Source organism: Heliangelus exortis, chromosome 3, assembly GCF_036169615.1.
Source record: "Heliangelus exortis chromosome 3, bHelExo1.hap1, whole genome shotgun sequence".
NCBI classification, from domain to species: domain Eukaryota; kingdom Metazoa; phylum Chordata; class Aves; order Apodiformes; family Trochilidae; genus Heliangelus; species Heliangelus exortis.
Genome location: NC_092424.1, coordinates 87,941,150 through 87,959,793, shown reverse-complemented (window position 1 = coordinate 87,959,793; position 18,644 = coordinate 87,941,150). Strand labels below are relative to the sequence as shown.

At 46.9% G+C, this 18,644-nt stretch overlaps 2 protein-coding genes across 2 annotated transcripts; both read left to right on the top strand.

The window, feature by feature from the left end:
- The first annotated feature begins 5,371 nt into the window (after window positions 1-5,371).
- Window positions 5,372-6,225, top strand: LOC139795461 (uncharacterized). The gene is made up of 2 exons (XM_071742455.1): window positions 5,372-5,780; window positions 5,938-6,225. Exons 1-2 carry the CDS (start codon window positions 5,388-5,390, stop codon window positions 6,223-6,225), a joined length of 681 nt encoding a protein of 226 aa, XP_071598556.1. The 5' UTR covers window positions 5,372-5,387.
- A 2,949-nt stretch (window positions 6,226-9,174) lies between these two features.
- Window positions 9,175-11,243, top strand: LOC139795460 (calponin homology domain-containing protein DDB_G0272472-like). Its single transcript, XM_071742454.1, has 4 exons — window positions 9,175-9,711; window positions 9,914-10,666; window positions 10,824-10,893; window positions 11,068-11,243. The coding sequence occupies exons 1-4, from the start codon at window positions 9,175-9,177 to the stop codon at window positions 11,241-11,243; spliced, it is 1,536 nt and encodes a 511-aa protein (XP_071598555.1).
- The last annotated feature ends 7,401 nt before the right edge of the window (window positions 11,244-18,644 follow it).

Genomic DNA, 18,644 nt, shown 5'->3' with positions numbered 1-18,644 from the left:
AAACGAAAAGCGACCGAAAACACCACCAAAATCGTCGGAGGACCCAGAGGGAGAGAAGCCGGAGAACACAGGCGAGGAACCTTGGAATGCAGAGCACCCCCACTCTTGCCTCTGCAGCCGCTTCTCACCCCCCCCTCACACAAGGGCATAGCTCAGATATGGCCAGTGAGCATTGCCAGCTGCTGTTTCTACTCCCACAGACACTGCTGCTGCTCTGAGAATGAGCCCTGCTGCAGACACCATAAAAAAAAAAAAAAAAAAAAAAAAAAAGGAAGGGGGAAATAGGGGGGGGGGAAAGAGTGTGCCTTTGCTGTTTAAAGGCTTATAGTTCTGTCTCTAAACAATTTTATTAGGCCTTTTTGGGCCTCAATTTGGCAACCATGAAGGAAACCAGGACTCCACTGTGCCGTGACCCGGGAGGGGTCTGGGGACGCTTTTGGGGCCCCCCGACCAATTTTTGTCGGATAAGCCTCCTCTACCCTCTTGGTTCTATGCACCAGTGGACACCAGACCTTCCTCATAATAAAAAGGTATTTAAGTCCTTCCATTGCAGTGTGAAATGTGCTTTTCATATTGTATTGATAATAGGTTCTTGTTAATGTTGTAATTCATGTGATCGTTTATATGTTGATTATGGGATCCCTTGTCTATGTGTTGATTGTTGATTGTGCTATTCTGTTGCACTGCTAAGTAGATGAACTTAACTTCTGGTATTTTAACACAGATGCTAAAAGATGTTGATAGTGTCAGACATGCAGTTTTACAATATCATGCTGCCATTGACTTTTTATTATTAGCTTTTATTTATGTTTGTGAAGACTATGATGGAGTGTATTTGCATGAATTTATCTGATCATTCAGAGTCAATTCACAACCAAAAACGATTGATTAAGATAACATGAAAAATTAACTGTTGCATATATTGGGTTAAATTAATGGTTAAATCACTTAAGGATATAGGGATAGCTTAGAGATTTAATTAGACAAGGTTTATCAATTATATTTGTTATTATTGGTTTTGATGCTTTCGTATTATTAGTATGTTGTTTATGGCAATGTATTATTAGCATGTTATCTCACGTGATGAAGTAAGTCAGGATTGCTCAAAAACAAAAAGGGGGATATGTTGGGAAACTGTCTGGAAGAAAACAGACATGTGAGCAATCCTGACTCTTTAGCTTTAGCTAGAGTAAACTAAGGGCTGTAAGACCCAGTTGCAAGGTTACTGAAAGATGAGCTATGGGAAAAAGATAAGGGAGCTGGCAGTAGAAAAGAAGAAATAACAGGATAATGAGGAAGCCAGCAGAAGTTCTGTGAGAACAGAATTTGTGTCCAAGATATAGCCACCTGCAAGATATCGTTATATAAACAAAGGCTCTATATAAAGCGAGTGTCCACTGTTAATAAATGACTTCACTTTAACCATATTGGTGACTGCGTGTCGTCCTTTAAGCCTCCGCGGATTTTCTTCCTACAGCTTTGGGAGCCAGCGGGACACAAGGCTGTTCCCCTCACTGAGGCAGCCCCATCTGGCCCTGTCCCACCACCGGCCTCTCCCTCCTGCCCCATCTCTCACCTGGAGCCTTTTTTGCAGGACGGGATATCTCGTGCTTGTATTCGTGCGGGCCTTCGCCTCCTTCTCCATCGACACGTCTGGAGTCCTGCACTGCAAACCTTCCAGGATCAGCAATGGGAGCTGCTGCCTCCTGTATAGGTGCTCTACTGGGACGGAGCACCCCAGGGCTTGGGCTCCTTATATATCCCCACGTTCTCCACGGAGACCCCTGTCACAATGGTGTCCGGGCACCAGGCCCCGCATCACAGAGCCCTGGTGGTGGTGTCTGTGAAGACGCCCACGCCTGGGAGTGCCCAGGACCCGCCCAGATGAACAGGGACCGGCAAAGGGCAGCCCCTGCTCTCCTCTCACAGAGGCTCTGGCCGGCCCAAGCCAACACCTCCCACATGCCCTGGTGGCAGCAGCCTCTGCAGAGCTCAGTCCTACCAGCATCCAGCAGCTCTGGCTGCTGCCACCTGGGGCCTCAGCACAGACTAGGAGAATCATACAATTGCTTGTCTTGGAGAAGACCTCGAAGACCATCCCATCCAACCCTTAACGCAGCAGTGCCAAGGCCACCAATAAACCATGTCCCTCAGCATACTTTTTACGTGGCTTTCACACACCTGCAGGGATGGGGACTCCGCCGCTGCCCTGGGCAGCCTGGGCCAGTGACTGACAACTCTTCTTCCAGTGGAGTACCATCCATCCCCTCCTTCTGCTGGAGCTGCCTCTTCTCTGAACCATCCTTCTTCTGGTGCTGGTTTTACCTCGGTCTGGCAGCCTTTCTCAGGGGTGCTGCAGGGATATATGCTGGATGGTGGGTTGAGTGTATCCTCAGCATATCTGCTGGTGACAGAAAACTGGGTGGTGAGGTACGCACATCAGAGGGGTAAACCAAGCTTGCGGAGACACCTGGACAGTCTGGGAGACTGGACTAGCAAGAGCTTTGTGAAGTTTAAGAAATACATATGTAGATCCTGCATCTGAGATGACATAAACTAAAATCCCAGTAACAGCTAGGATCTGAGTGGCTGGGGAGCAGCAGCCTTACTGAAAGGATGTGGTGGGCATCCTGGTGGACAACAGACTAAACATGCGTCAGCAGTGTAGTTCTGCAGTTACAACGGCGCATCAGATCCTGTGCTGCATCCACATAGGGTGTGCAAGCACCAGCCAGGCATCCTGCTGAGGAGGCAGAGCCACAGTTTATAAACTCATTGGCCTCCTCTCTGCTATAAAGGAAGAGATTATAAATTAAAAAATATTACATTTGATATAAAGGGAGTTATTTAATATTCTTACGGCTATTCCAGTACACAGAATGATTTTTTTTTTGCCCACCCCTGTGTCCCTTGGAAGCTGTGGCTGCCCCGTGCTCGGAAACGTTGCAAGAGCTCGGAGCAACCTGCTCTAGTGGGACGTGTCCCTGCCCATAGTAGAGGGGTAGGAGCCAGATGAGCTTAAAGGCCCTTTCACCCCAAAACATTCCATTTTTCTGTGATTCTCCCCAGCTCTGCCTGCTGGCATGGGCCTTGCCTGTACCCATCTTTCTTCCAGAAAGGACCAGGCACAGAGAAGCACTTGTGGGGAGGGGAAGGTCATCTTTTATTGGGCTCAGAATGCATCCAGGGCCGAGCAGTGAGCTGGCAGCGTGATGTCCTGGGAGTTGGTGAGTGCCTGGGGCACCATCCATGCACCCATCCCTCACCTGACTCCCCTTGCTGCTCCCTCTGGATGCTGGGCCAGCTCAGGGCTGGCAGACATCTCTGGGGACCTTCCTGGTGCTGGCAGGGGAGCTGGGCTCCTCTTGCTCTCCAGCTGTACAGGAGATGGTGTCTTTGCCTCCTCCTGTTCCACAGGACCAAGGGGTGCACGGTGGTCCTCTTCCTCAGGAGCTCCAGTTGGGCCAGAAGCTGCTGGCTCAGTGTCCATGAGCCCAATCGAGGCAGCAGAAACGTCTCCCTGGTCAGCAGCTTCCTCTCCTGAGGCCCCTGTGCCCATGCTGCTGGGACAGCTGGCTCGCTCCTGGGAACCATCGTGGGGGTCCTGGCTGAGCTTTGGGGCAATGGGGCTGACCCGAGTTACAGTCCCATTCCCTTGGCACAGCTCTTTATTCCTGGGGTCTTCCCTCTCCTCTTCCTGGGCTAAGGCCACTGGCTTGTCCTCCAGCACAGTCTGGGCTGTCCCCACTTGCTGCTTTCTGTCCTCCAGCTGCTCAATCACATCCTTCATGTACTCGATGTGTACCACCTCTGTCACAGATTGATAGAGCTTCTCATAGCAGACCTGGGAGGAGAGAGGGGACTGGTAAAGGCAGCCTGGCTCCCGCCAGCGAACACCTTCAGGGGACTTTGCAGCAGCTGCTGGGACAAGTGTGCAGGAGATGACAGGGCTGCAGGTGGGCAACACAGCTGCTGGCTCCAGGCAGAGAGAGGCTCATGCCCCTCTCCTGCCCTGTCCTGTTCTGTCCCTAGCACCCACCCTCCTGGGTCTTTCAGGGATCTGGCTCAAACACACCTGGGAGAAGCGCTGCTCCTGGCCCTCCTTCTGCTGGAGCTGCCTCTTCTCCAGAGCCTCCTTCTGCTGAAGCTCTCTCTTCTCCAGACTCTCCTTTTTCTGGAGCTGCCTCTTCTCCAGACTCTCCTTCTGCTGGAGCCACCTCTTCTCCAGATTGCGCTTCTGCTGCTGCTGCTGGGTGGCTTTCCTGCACTGAGCTCGGTGGATCGTCTCCTGGTTCTCCAGAAGCTCCATCTTCAGTTTCAGGATCTCCAGCTCATTATTGGCATCAGCCTTCTGCTGCACCCACAGAGATCTGAGACTGAGGCAGCCATCGACGTGCACCGCACGGAGGCATCGACGTGTGCCAGCAGCACCCGTGCCCCTACATCCATGGGGATCAGGTGTGGGCTGAGCTGCGGGGCTGTGTGGGCCAGGCCTCCAGCTCTCCACCCTAGCTGCCTCCTCCGCAGGCCTCACGCCACTGTGGGGCTCTGCCACCCTGCTCGCAGGTCTGTCCAGCTGCAAGAGAAGCCAAGGGGAGAGGCTGTGGTGACTGTGGCCCTCGTCCCTGCACGCTCGTTTTCCAGTTGTGAGAGCTCATGACATCAGCAGTCAGCAGTCATGCGTCAGCAGTGTAGCTCTGTAGCTACAATAATTTCCGGTAGATGAAGGCATAGTACCTCAATTACTGTGGCAAGCCTTTTACATTAGGATATGTGACAGGCACACTTAAAATTTCCTTTTTCTTGCAAATTATCCAAACCTTTTGATTTTGGAAGTTTATATTTTTGTGTCAAATTTGGAATTTTATTCTGAAATAGAGGCACATCTTGCTTTTATATTTTTATGAGGAAAACATGTTGGTTTTTTGGGGGGGATTTTTTAAGTTTAACAGCTAAATTAAAAAAATGTATGAGTTCTGAACTTTATGAATACTCCTCTGAAAAATGAAATGTCAGGCTGCCCTAGAGCAAGATTTCCCTACTCATAAGAACAACCACAATAATAATAACAATAATAACAACAGCAACAAAAAAATAGATCATCTGTAAAAATAATCCCGTGAGTAGCATTTTTGTTTGAGGTCCTTTGTAATGGACCTCTTTAACTTTTATAATTAGAGCTGCGCACTTTCATGTGAATTATAAATATGTAATCTTTATTAGTAACATAAATCACTCACTGGAAATCTCTTTCTTGATATACAAGGTTTGAACAGATTCAAATTAATTTCCACAATAGTTACTGTATAATTAAGGGAAGTAAAATTTCACTGATAATAGAATATTCTGCTGCTGAGGTCCTTGACAGGAAGGTCCTGTGCCAGGTCATGGTTGAGCTCCCCTGCAGGGCCCGCCAGCAGCTGCAGGAACCAAAGCAGGTCCTGACCCAAATCAGGGATGAGACAGCAGCAGCAAGTCCACCTGCAGCATCCCAGGAGACAGAGTCTGCCTTGCCTGCAGAGCCCCAGGAAGAGGCCAGCACAACCCCTCTGATCCCAGCAGCTGCACAGGAGGACAGACCAAGCATGGCTACTCCCGTGGCTGCAGATCATCAAGCACAGGCCAGCACAGACAATGTCACCCTGGCCGTGCATGAGGATCAGGTGGCTTCTCCATTCCCTCAGAGCCCTCTGTCACACACCAGCACTCCACACCTTGACCCTGATGATGAAGGAGATGCTGGAGATCCTTCTGGCTGTCCTGGGAACCCTGGGCATGAGGTGAGCCAGGTGAACGGCATGGCTGATATTGGGCATCCCGAGTCACACGAGGGAGGCCCAGCGCCCAGTCTGTGTTTGGCAAGGAGATGCCTGGGGCTCTGTGTGTCCTCCTGCTGACATCCCCTTCATTCCATGTACTCTTGCTGTCCCTGTGCAGGTGAACTACGAGACCAGAGGGGATTCACAGCCCTCCCAAGGCCCTAGGGACATGTCCGAGGATGACCCCGGTATGTCCATCCTGGCAAATGTCACATGTTTTGGGGTGAAAGGGCCTTTAAGCTCATCTGGCTCCTACCCTTGCACTATGGGGCAGGGACACGTCCCACTAGAGAGGGTTGCTCCAAGCTCCTCCAACCCTTCGAAACAGGGGCAGCCACAGCTTCCAAGAGACGCTGGGGCTGGCAAAGTCTTGCCAAGGGGAGCACAAGGCTTTTCGGGTAGATAGAAGACAGATCTGCTCACACAAAGGTGGTTGCAAGCATCAGCTGAAGTTATAATAGAAATACGGATAGATTGTATCTCTACTCATACCTTTTCCATACCCAGCGCGCAACCTGATTGGTCAAACATTCCTTCATTGGTTACATTGCTTGCTTCTGCTGGCTGCCTACGTGCTGTTCCTCACATCTTCCAGAGTGCTGCTTCTTCATAGGCTGAGGGTGTACCTCTTACATGCTCCCCTATCCAGATAGATAAACTCTTTCTAAAAATGGAGGGACCAGAACTGAATATAATACTAAACACATAGATGCAGCCTGATTAACACCAAATACAGTGGGATAACATCTCTGTATTTGGTAGTAATGCCCCTGTGGATGCAGCACAGGATCTGTTTGCTGCAGAACTACACTGCTGACTCATGTTCAGTCTGTTGGCCCACATCCTTTCAGCAAGGCTGCTCCCCAGCACAAGTCTTTTCTCATCATTTCCCTTGGTTCCCCCCCAGTTCCATGGCTGTTAACCAGCTCCCTGGGTCACAAGCACAGCCTTGTCCACAGCCTCCCTCATGGTGAGCTGGTCTATGCCCAGCAGAACCAAGATGTCTCCAGGCACATCTCGGTGACTTGTCACCACGGGGGTCCCTATCTCTGCCTAGGGGTCCCGCCTCCCCCTTCCCAGTGTCTACTAAAGCGCGTTAAGGTCACCCAGTGTCACCCACATCCTGAGGAACGGGGCTGGCCAGAGGGACACGTGGTGGCTCTGCTGGCCCTGGGGGGAGAGGATGCATGCTGGACATTCCCAGATCTGCTCCATGGAGGAGGATTTTGGGAACAACTGGTTCTTGCTTGAAGAGTGTGCAGACAAGCGTGGTTCCCAGGTGCTGTTGAGATCCAAGCTCTTTGTGTCTTCTGGTTGTACAAGAGCATGAAGCTGCAGATGGTCCTCAGCACGGTGGAGATGTGGACCAGGAGAGAACAGGTGACACCTTATTTCTAGTTTTGATTCAGTTGCTTATAATAGGACACTTCCAATCTCCTTTTCATTTTTTTTTTTTTTTCTCATTTACGTGTATATATATATATATATATATACGCATGTGCATATATATGCATATATATATATCTACATATACAGTCTTTTTAAAAAAATTAGATGAATTCATTGTTGTGGGGTTTACAACTCAGTATTTCAGTTAAGGCTTTCCGATAATATAAGGGGATTATATCTCAAACAGCAACATGGTCAGTCACTGACTTCATTCCTTTGCTGCTCCTTAAGACCTAACACCTGGTTTCTGTTTTGTCTGTTCCTTTTCCTTGATTTTGGTGGCGAGAAAGCTTCTACAAATTATATCTGAAACTCAACATGTGTTGACCAATTCTTTTTTAAACTTCTACTGATGATAAGGTCACACCTCCTTAAAAAACATTTTGAATCATTCTATGTTACTGAAGTAGCCCTAAGAATATTAAATAGCTCCCTTTATATCAAATATAATATTTTAATATTTAATCCCTCCCTTTATTGCAGGGAGGAGGCCAATGAATTTATGAACTGTGGCTCTGCCTCCTTAGCAGGATGCCTGGCTGGTGCTTGCACACCCTATGTGGATGCAGCACAGGATCTGATGCGCCATTGTAACTGCAGAACTACACTGCTGACGCATGTTTAGTCTGTTGTCCACCAGGATGCCCACCACATCCTTTCAGCAAGGCTGCTGCTCCCCAGCCACTCAGATCCTAGCTGTTACTGGGATTTTAGTTTATGTCATCTCAGATGCAGGATCTACATATGTATTTCTTAAACTTCACAAAGCTCTTGCTAGTCCAGTCTCCCAGACTGTCCAGGTGTCTCCGCAAGCTTGGTTTACCCCTCTGATGTGCGTACCTCACCACCCAGTTTTCTGTCACCAGCAGATATGCTGAGGATACACTCAACCCACCATCCAGCATAAATCCCTGCGGACCCCCTCTTGTGAAAGGCTGCCAGACCGAGTTAAAACCAGCACCAGAGGAAGGATGGTTCAGAGAAGAAGCAGCAGCAGTAGGAGGGGATGGATGGTTCTTCCCTGGAAGAATTGTCAGTCTCTGGTCCAGGCTGACCAGGGCAGTGGTGGAGTCCCCATCCCCGCAGGTGCTTGAAAGCTGTGTAGATGTGATGCTGAGGGACATGGTTTATTGGTGGCCTTGGCACTGCTGGGTTAAGGGTTGGACGGGATGATCTTAGAGGTCTTCTCCAAGCCAAGCAATTGTGTGATTCTCCTAGTCTGAGCTCTGCAGAGGCTGCTGCCACCAGGGCATGTGGGAGGTGTTGGCTTGGGCTGGCCAGAGCTTCTGTGAGAGGAGAGCAGAGGCTGCCCTTTGCCGGTCCCTGCTCATCTTGGGCCAGTCCTGGGCACTGCCAGGCGTGGGCATCTTCACAGTCACAACCACCAGGGCTCTGTGATGTGGGGCCTGGTGCCCGGACACCATTGTGACGGGGGTCTCTGTGGGGAACGTGGGAGTATATAAGGAGCCCAAGCCCTGGGGTGCTAGGTCCCAGCAGACCACCAGTACAGGAGGCAGCAGCTCCCATGGCTGATCTAGGAAAGTTTGCAGTGCAGGACTCAGACATGTCAATCGAGAAGGAGGCAAAGGCCGGCACACAGATAAGCAGAAGAAATCCCGTCCTGCAGAAAAGTCTCCAGGTGAGAGACGGGGCAGGAGGGAGAGGCTGGTGGTGGGAGAGGGCCAGATAGGGCTTCCTCAGAGAAGGGGAACAGCCTTGTCTCCCGCTGGCTCCCAAAGCGTGGTTGGCAGACGCCTGCGGGGCTGAGCGCTGTCCTGGGGGCTGCCAGGGGAGCCCGGCCGCAGGAGCTCTCCCAGCCGGGACATGGGCATGCAGGGACGAGGGCCACAGTCACCACAGCCTCTCTCCTTGGCTTCCCTTGCAGCCGGACAGACCTGTGAGCAGGATGGCAGAGCCACAAAGCGGGGTGAGGCATGAGGGGGAGGCCGCCAGGGTGGAGAGCTGGAGGCCTGGCCCACACAGCCCCGCAGCTCAGCCCACACCTGATCCCCATGGATGTGGGGGCACTGGTGCTGCTGGCAGGGCCCCTGCGCCAGCTTCCTTGGGACCGGGAAATCAGGAAGTAGCGGCGGAGCAGCACCAGCTAAGGCCTGCGGTACGTGTCGACGGCTGCATCGACCTCAGATCACTATGGGTGCAGCACAAGGCTGGTGCCAATGATGACCTGGAGATCCTGAAACTGAAGATGGAACTTCTGGAGAGTCAGGAAAGGATCCACACAGCCCAGCGCAGCAAAGCCACCCAGCAGCAGCAGAAGCGCGATCTGCAGAAGAGGCGTCTCCTGTGGCAGAAGCAAGATCTGGAGAAAAGGCGGCTCCAGTGGAAGAAGGGTCTGGAAAAGAGGCAGCTGCAGGAGAAGAAGGGCCAGGAGCAGCGCTTCTCCCAGAAGTGTTCAAGCCAGGCCCCTGAAAGACCCAGGAGGGTGAGTGCTAGGCACAGAACAGGACAGGGTGGGAGAGGGGGATGAGCCTCTCTCTGCCTGGAGCCAGCAGCTGTGCTGCCCACCTGCAGCCCCATCATCTCCTCCATCCTTGTCTCAGCAGCTGCTGCTGCTGCAAAGTCCCAGGAAGGCGTTTGCTGGTGGGAACCAGGCTGCCTTTACCAACCCCCCTCTCTCCTCCCAGGTCTGCTATGAGAAGCTGTATGGCTATGTGACAGAGGTGGTGCACATTGAGTACATGAAAGATGTGCGGGAGCGGCTGGAGGCCCGTGCCCCCAGCCAGCAGCAGGTGGTATCTTCTGCCTCGATTTGGCTCATGGATGCTGAGCCGGCAGCTTCTGCCCCAAGTGAGGAAGAGGAGCACCATGCACTTCTTGGTCCTGTGGAACAGGAAGAGGCAAAAGCACCAGCTTCTGACTTGGCTGAGCCGGACAAGGCAGGAGAAACAGAGAGCAAGCCACCCACACCACACAGCCCCCCAGATGATGACCCAGCTCTGCTGGATGCTGCCGAGGTCCTTGTCAGGAAGGTCCTGTGCCGGGTCACGGTTGCGCTCCCCTGCAGGGCCCGCCAGCAGCCGCAGGAACCAGAGCAGGACCTGGTCCAAGTCAGGGATGAGACAGCAGCAGCAAGTCCACCTGCAGCATCCCAGAAAACAGAATCTGCCTTGCCTGCAGAGCCCCAGGAGGAGGCCAGCACAGCCCCTCTGTTCCCAGCAGCTGCACAGGAGGACAGACCAAGCATGGCTACTCCCGTGGCTGCAGATCATCAAGCACAGGCCAGCACAGACAATGTCACCCTGGCCGTGCATGAGGATCAGGTGGCTTCTCCATTCCCTCAGAGCCCTCTGTCACACACCAGCACTCCACACCTTGACCCTGATGATGAAGGAGATGCTGGAGATCCTTCTGGCTGTCCTGGGAACCCTGGGCATGAGGTGAGCCAGGTGAACGGCATGGCTGATATTGGGCATCCCGAGGCACACGAGGGAGGCCCAGCGCCCGGTCTGTGTTTGGCAAGGAGATGCCTGGGGCTCTGCGTGTCCTCCTGCTGACATCCCCTCCATTCCATGTACTCTTGCTGTCCCTGTGCAGGTGAACTACGAGACCAGAGGGGATTCACAGCCCTCCCAAGGCCCTAGGGACATGTCCGAGGATGACCCCGGTATGTCCATCCTGGCAAATGTCACCAGGGCCACTGGCCAGGCAGCTCTATGCCCACAGTGGCTGGACATGCCCCAGCCACCCCTTCCTACAGATGGTCCTGGGTGGTAGGGACAGGCAGGATCTTGTCCCTCGCTCTCCCACCTCCTTGCCTGAAGCTCTCCTCCCCCCACAGGCATCACCCTGCTCCTGTGTTCCCCGGCTCGACAGCGACAGCCCTCCCGCTTCAGGAGGGAGCTCAGGGCTCTGCGCAGGGCTTTCCGAAGGTGCTCCTGCATGGCTGGAGAGCAAGAGGAGCCCAGCTCCCCTGCCAGCACCAGGAAGGTCCCCAGAGATGTCCACCGGCCCTGAGCCGGCCCAGCATCCAGAGGGAGTAGCAAGGGGAGTCAGGTGAGGGATGGGTGCACGGATGGTGCCCCAGGCACTCACCAGCTCCCAGGACACCATGCTGCCAGCTCACTGCTCGGCCCTGGATGCATTCTGAGCCCAATAAAGGATGACCTTCGCCTCCCCATAAGTGCTTCTCTGTGCCTGGTCCTTTCTGAGAGAAAGATGGGTGCAGGCATAACATCTCTGTATCTGGTAGTAATGCCCCTGTGGATGCAGCACAGGATCTGTTTGCTGCAGAACTACACCGCTGACTCATGTTCAGTCTGTTGGCCCACATCCTTTCAGCAAGGCTGCTCCCCAGCACAAGTCTTTTCTCATCATTTCCCTTGGTTCCCCCCCAGTTCCATGGCTGTTAACCAGCTCCCTGGGTCACAAGCACAGCCTTGTCCACAGCCTCCCTCATGGTGAGCTGGTCTATGCCCAGCAGAACCATGATGTCTCCAGGCACATCTCGGTGACTTGTCACCACGGGGGTCCCTATCTCTGCCTAGGGGTCCCGCCTCCCCCTTCCCAGTGTCTACTAAAGCGCGTTAAGGTCACCCAGTGTCACCCACATCCTGAGGAACGGGGCTGGCCAGAGGGACACGTGGTGGCTCTGCTGGCCCTGGGGGGAGAGGATGCATGCTGGACATGCCCAGATCTGTGAACCTGTGAACAGCTTGTGAACTCTGCCTGACTCCTGGGCTCAGCCTTTTGCCCAGTAGCTGGTAAGACCTAAACTGGGCATCTCAAGGAGCTGATGCTAGCCTTGGATGAGGTGTTTCTTCAAGTAGAGAAGCTGTTGAAAGAATAATGGGGCTTTCCCAGATCGAGTCATTGGGGGTGTTTTGATTTCCCAAATGGGCTGTTTGCCTGAGCAAGTCTCTAGTGGGAGAAATTCCACAATTCCTAAGCAAAACACAGGACATCTAGATATGAAGTTGTTGACATAATAGGAAAAAGAGGGAGAGGGGAAAAGAAGATATAAGAGAGAGAGAGAGAAGTGGTAAGAAAGTGGTAAAAAAGAGAGAAAAGTGGAGAAAAAGGCTAAGAAAGTGGGAAGAATGAGAGATAGAGTCAGCAGCAGGGGTCCAGCTGTCCAGCACGTTTCCTCAAGATGGCACTGATCCTGGTCAGGGTCCGATGCAAAAATGGCAGTGGGTCAAGAGAGAACAACAGCCACAGCATGAACAGCCATATATACCCCTGAGCTCCTTTTGTTCTGAAGGGGCAGCTGTCAGTCAGCCAGGTTCGTTAGAAGACAGGCTGCCTGGAGGGGAGCAGACGCGTGTAGTCCCCCACCCAGTCAAAGGGTGTAGTCCCTCACCCAGTCATCCGTTCTTCCCTTCTTCCAGATGCCATTCCTCCTCTGTTTCAGCCACCTCAGCCAGGTACATAATCGTGCCTCTAAGGGCGCCCCAGCATTGAAGGTTGGCCCTCAGGAAAGGGGAGTAGTCTCCACCCAGTAGGTCTTATTACATCCCGAGGTGTCACCCCCTGCTCAGCTCTGGCCAGGCCAGGTCCTCCACCCTAGCCAGGGCTATTCACTTTAAAATTGCTCCTTTGAGACAATTGCAAATCAGTGAGGTCAGACTCACACACTTGGGTATGTAAACATTTTATAAACTCATATATAGATTTCTTAAATGTATCGTACAGGCATTTATTCTTTAAATGCGCAGCTTTATGTTAGTTTAAATGTTCATTCATCACCTTGCACCCCTTTAAAAGAAGGGCATAGTGGCAAAACCTTACCCAATACTGGACTATTTTTCAAAAGCAATAAATAAGAGATTTTTTCATCTTTTTGCAGTATTAAAAACTACTCAGGCAGTAAAGTGCAGTCTATCACTTGTATTAAATATACATGAAAGTCTCTAAAGCATTTTATAAGCATTTTATATGTTTTGAAAATTGAAGTATCTTATCCAGTGTAGATAAGAAAGAAACTGTAAATTAGTCCAGAGCTTGGAGAAGGGAGATGAAAAAAAGTCTCATTTCTTAGTTTCTTCCAGAGAATAAGCATGCATACATCACAAAACCCCCCAGACAGAACAATTGAGGATTACTGTCTCAAACAGAAATAAAACCACTAAGTACTGAAATAATAAATATATATCGGACATGCATGGCTGATATATGAAGCACCTAGACTTTTGAAAAGATTCTGAAAGCCATAAAAGTCTGAGCAAGTTTCAAAAAAAAAGAAAAAAAAAATGCTCAATCTCATAGACTTCTCTGGGGTTTTACAACTCAGTTGACATTTCTTGGAGAATATTTTGTCTTTAAGTTACACAACCTTTTTGCATACAATACCAACAATTTTGATTTATCCAGTCAATAACTACTTGAAGCTAAAATTTCTCTGCATTAAGGAAATGAACAAAAATTTTGCCACTAAATAGATATGTTTAAATACTAAATATTAAAATAGCAATCTTGCCCCATAGAAAATGCCTTGACAAGCTTTTATACAGGTTCTATTGGGACATAATTATATCATGATTTATACATTAAAGTATCTAAGATTTAATTTAGAAATCTACTTGTGTATTTTCAGTCTTACTGTCTTCAAGTATAATTTCACCCTGTTTTCAGATGTGAACAAGACCAGCATTTCTTTAAATAAGCTTAGAACAAGCAAGTATTTTTTAGGTTTTTCTTTATAGACAAGTAATTCTAGAACCTAAAAATTCTGATTTTTTTAGAATATGAACCTTTAAGAATAATTCTTTTTAGCAATAATTCTTATTCCTAAACTTTTCAAAGGAATCATTACTGTGTATCTTTCTGTAATAACATTCTTAGAATACACTGAAACATGAGGACAAATATCTTCACTTTGAGGGTAACAGAGCACTGGAACAGGCTTTTCAGAGAAGTCGTAGAGTCTTTCAAAACCTACTTTGACACCACCCTGTGCAACTCCTCTGGCACAAGGTTTGGACTAGGTGATCTCAAGAGGTTCCTTCCAATCAGTATGTGAAACCTTCTTTATTCAACAAAATTATGTTGAGTTATAAAAGTGTGGAATGTCTACTACTTTCAACCTCCTGAATTATGCACAAAATATTCATACAGCAACAAGATGTAAAAAACTGTCACGTCGAAGACAGTCCTGATAGATGTATGCCATCCTCACAAACTGAAAGCCTCACTTTACCTAACAAACACATATTGCTCAAGGGTCACAATTTATTTATTTACCACCTGTGTAGATTATGAGAATGGCACAATGCATCAGATCATATAAGGTTTCAAATTAAAATGAAAATTTAGGCCTGTTGAAATATGTATCCTGATGCCAGTAACAGGGAACACACAAGAATAAGGCGAGCAGATAATATTACTTACCATGAATATTATTCCCAGATCAATTTATCTCTATTTCAGGAACTATTTGGGACATAGAAATTCTTTGGACAGATAATACTTTCCACTCTTCACCTAGAGTAATTTTCTTAGTCCTACTGTCTCCGTATTTCTGATGTCCTCCAACAACAGCAATGTAGTAATCACATAATTTAAGATTCAGCTTAACTGCTGTGAAATAAGTGGCAGAATATTTTCACTGAGATGGCATTTTTTTCTTAAGATAATAGCAGTATGGAGTTGTTTCAGAAAATGAGGGTTTGTCTATGTGCCTAATGAAATTAATAATTAATAAAATTAAAAGAAATTAATAATTATTTAATAAAATTAAAAGAAAAACAAAATGTGTCTGACTACATGGATGATACATAAACTCATATACTTTTGAGCTTAGTTCTTACAGGCACTTGTCTGTGCAAGCTGATGCACAGACAGGTATTTTCTAACCGTTTTAGAATCTGGGCAGGAGCCAGGACTGTTTGCACGTTCCTATATAGTAATATTTATATTTATAGAGCTCCTTCAGACACAGGAACTGTTTTGTCCTTTCTTAAATATCTCATGCATTCATTGCAGATATAAAATTTACATTTTGTAAGGACATTTGTACATCTAATTTCAATTATGTTAAAGGATTGCTGTCTTTATACATAGACAGAGGTGAGGTTAAAAAAACCCACAACAAACCAACTAACAAACACAACAGTTCTTAGTGTTTGCAGATTCTCTTCAAAAGGTAAACAGATCATAAAACCTGGAATATTAATGATTTTTCTTTTATTTCTCAAACTACTAATTTCTCAAACTACATTTGTTACCAAAATTCTTAATGGGTAAAATGTGAGTAACAGAAATGTCTTTTGGATGTTTAGAATGTAGAGGAGAGTTTAAAAGATTGTAAAAAAATCCTGTAAAATATATATTTGGCATTAAGAGTTATACCTTTGAATTACAACAGATTTTAAACTGATAAAAATTCTTCCTAAAATTATTAAATTTGGACTAGGTTTTGCAATTTTCACAAGTATTTCTAGAGGCAGAATGATATAGCATAGTTGACGATTTTTGATCAAGGACATGATATGATTCCTCTCTGTCACTCAGGTATTAAGCATGAATTATAGAAGGTGATTACACTTGTCACCTTGCCTGAAGCAATGATATTAAAGTTTTTACAGAGCTATAAAAAAACCTGCTGTGTCAGAGATTAGCATGATTTCAAATTATTATCAAGCACATGAGGATAATACTTCGAGTAAAATCATATTTGAAGGAACATGGGAAATATAAAGAAGCTTCCATACTGCCAAAAAAAATCTACTTAAGTGGCAGCAGTTAAAAAAATGTTTTTATTTTAGCTCCTATATTTTTATAATTTTTTTTTTGTTAGTATAAAAGTTAGTATAGTTAGTTTTAAGAAAAATTTAAACTCAAAGCCAGTCTGTAAAAAAGCCTCTTTGTCAAGAAGCAAGGATGAATCAAACAGCACACAGTGATAAAGCAAGAGAACATTGGAACAAATAGGACATATGCACACCTGAAGGGCCTGAAAGATCTACAGGGTGCTGTTATCTCACATCCTTGCAAAATCATTCTCTATCATTTTTGAAAGGGTCATGGAGACCAAGGGGCAGTCCTGAATGATTGTGAAAGGGAAAATAATACATCCATATATACACAGAGTAAAAAGGAAAATCCAGAAATTGTAGGACAGTTACCCTCACTTCAGCCTCTGGAAAAATAGGTCCTCATGAAAGGTATTTACCAGCATATGAAGGGCAAAACAAACAGCAAAAAGTGCTGGGAAAAGGCAACACAGATTTACCAAAGTAAATTGTACTTGACCAACCCAGTTGCCCTCTGTAATGAAATTTTTTGCTCAGTGGATAAAGACAGACCCGTGGATGCTATATATCCTTATTTTAGCAAAGCATTTGACAGAATCTCCCACAGCATTCTTGTCAGTGAGCTGGTTAAGATATGGACTGGACAGGCGGACCATAGGATAGGTCAAAAACAACATAAATTGCTGGGCTTAAAGGATGATAGTGGTTCAAACTAGCACCTGTTTGGATGTTGTCACTCAGAGGCTGATAACTGCTACCATTCAGTATCTTTATAAATGATCAAGATGATGGGTTTGAATGCATCCTTACCAACTTTGAGGATGACACCAAACTGAGAGACCAAGATATATCAGAAGGAAGAGTCGGCATACAGAGAGACATCAACAGGATGGAAAACTGCATCAAAAGAATGCCATGAGGTTCAATAAGTTTAAATATAACATCCTGCAACTGGAAAAGAATTATCCCAAGTATCAGCCCAGGTTGGGTTATGAAAAGCAAAGGTGTAGCAAAGCTGTACTGGAAAGGCCCTGGGGATCATGGAGGTGAGCAACCTAGACATTAGTCAACAGTGTGTGCCCTGGCTGAAAAGAAGGTAAACCATATCCTGGACTGCACCAGCAAGAGTATATTGAACAGATGGAAGGAAGGCTGTTAGTCAGCTCTGCTTGGGACAGGTTAGGTCACACAAGATTTCGGAATCCCCAGTCCAAGAGAGTCATTGAAAAAATAGAGAGAATCTCAGGGAAGGCAGCCAAAGTGATTAGGGTTGGAAAGTTTGACATTTGAAAGACTGAAAAAATCCAGTTTGTTTAATGCAGATAAGGCTTGAGGGGACTCTAATTACATTCTTCCAATACCTAAACACAATTACAGAGGAGACTCCCTCTTCACAAGGTTACATGGTGACAGGGTAAGAGACAACAGGCACAAGGGCAAATTCTGTCTGAATGAAAGAAAAAGAGTTCTTTAACAAGAGAACACTTCAAAAGCCAGAGCACTGGTGAAATCCTTCTCCCTGGAAGAAATCCATCCTTAGCTTGACAGGACCCCAAGTAACCTAATCCAAAGCTTTACTTCCAAAGGTGTAACCAGACGATTTGCAGATGTCCAACCCAACATAGACTTTACTATGATTCTGTGATATCTGCAAGTCTTTCAGCTAGAGATGATGAGAAGGTAAACAAATTTGGCTGACATAGGTATGACCTTTGGCCATTCTGAAATTCTGGATATACTTTCTCTAATTTACTGTCATGTTAACAAACTTCTCATGTAATTGCATCTCTCATTCAAAGGCAGGCAAACTTACTGGATTTTTATGCTTTTGTAAATCACTAGGGTTATATTCTTAAGTGAAGGACCCTTGTGTCAGCAAGAAGTATAATAATGCCTCTGGCTTCAGCTTTCTGAATTTAGGCATCTAATCTAAAGTACATCTAAACATCTAAACTAAACATCTTAAAAAGTCTCTGGAAAGAAAGATCCTAGATAACTGTTACAAGCCACATGCCTATCATGTTGGCTTGGATAAAATGAAATGAGATTAATTGCTTTTTAAATTAAAAACCCAAGGAAAAATAAGGAATAATAGTCTTGCATAACACTTGGCTAAGAATTTTTCTGAAAAGGGATTCAACATGTACAGATTCATGTTTTGATTCAGAGAAAATAAATTAGTTCAGATATTAAGGTGGCACTTTTCTATGAGGTATACAATACAATAGTCCTAAAACTGTTATGGGGCTGCATAGAATCTTCCACTAATGATAAAAGAATCTCATTGAATAGGCATAGAAAGATAGCAAATTTAGAAGTCTTTGACAACAGAAATGTGTTCAGACTAGGAAAAAGAAAACACAGATGTTTGGTACTGAATATTGTGTCTGGATTTGGTTTGTGTTAATTTGGACTTCTATGCTCTTTTAGTAGTTTTTTTATTTCCAGCATACCAGAATTTTGTACTGGTTTACAGTATAATAATTTTGATTTGTTTCAAGAGAATATTCAATTTGTTAATGATCTGATATTTCTTTAGAAATAGCATAAACATGTAGCACAGAATAGTCCTAGCCTTGTGAATGACTTGATTTATTCTTTGCCAGCAGCACTGAACCCAAAGTCTTATTTAAAATGTTGTCCATTGTCACCGCCTTAACTCCTT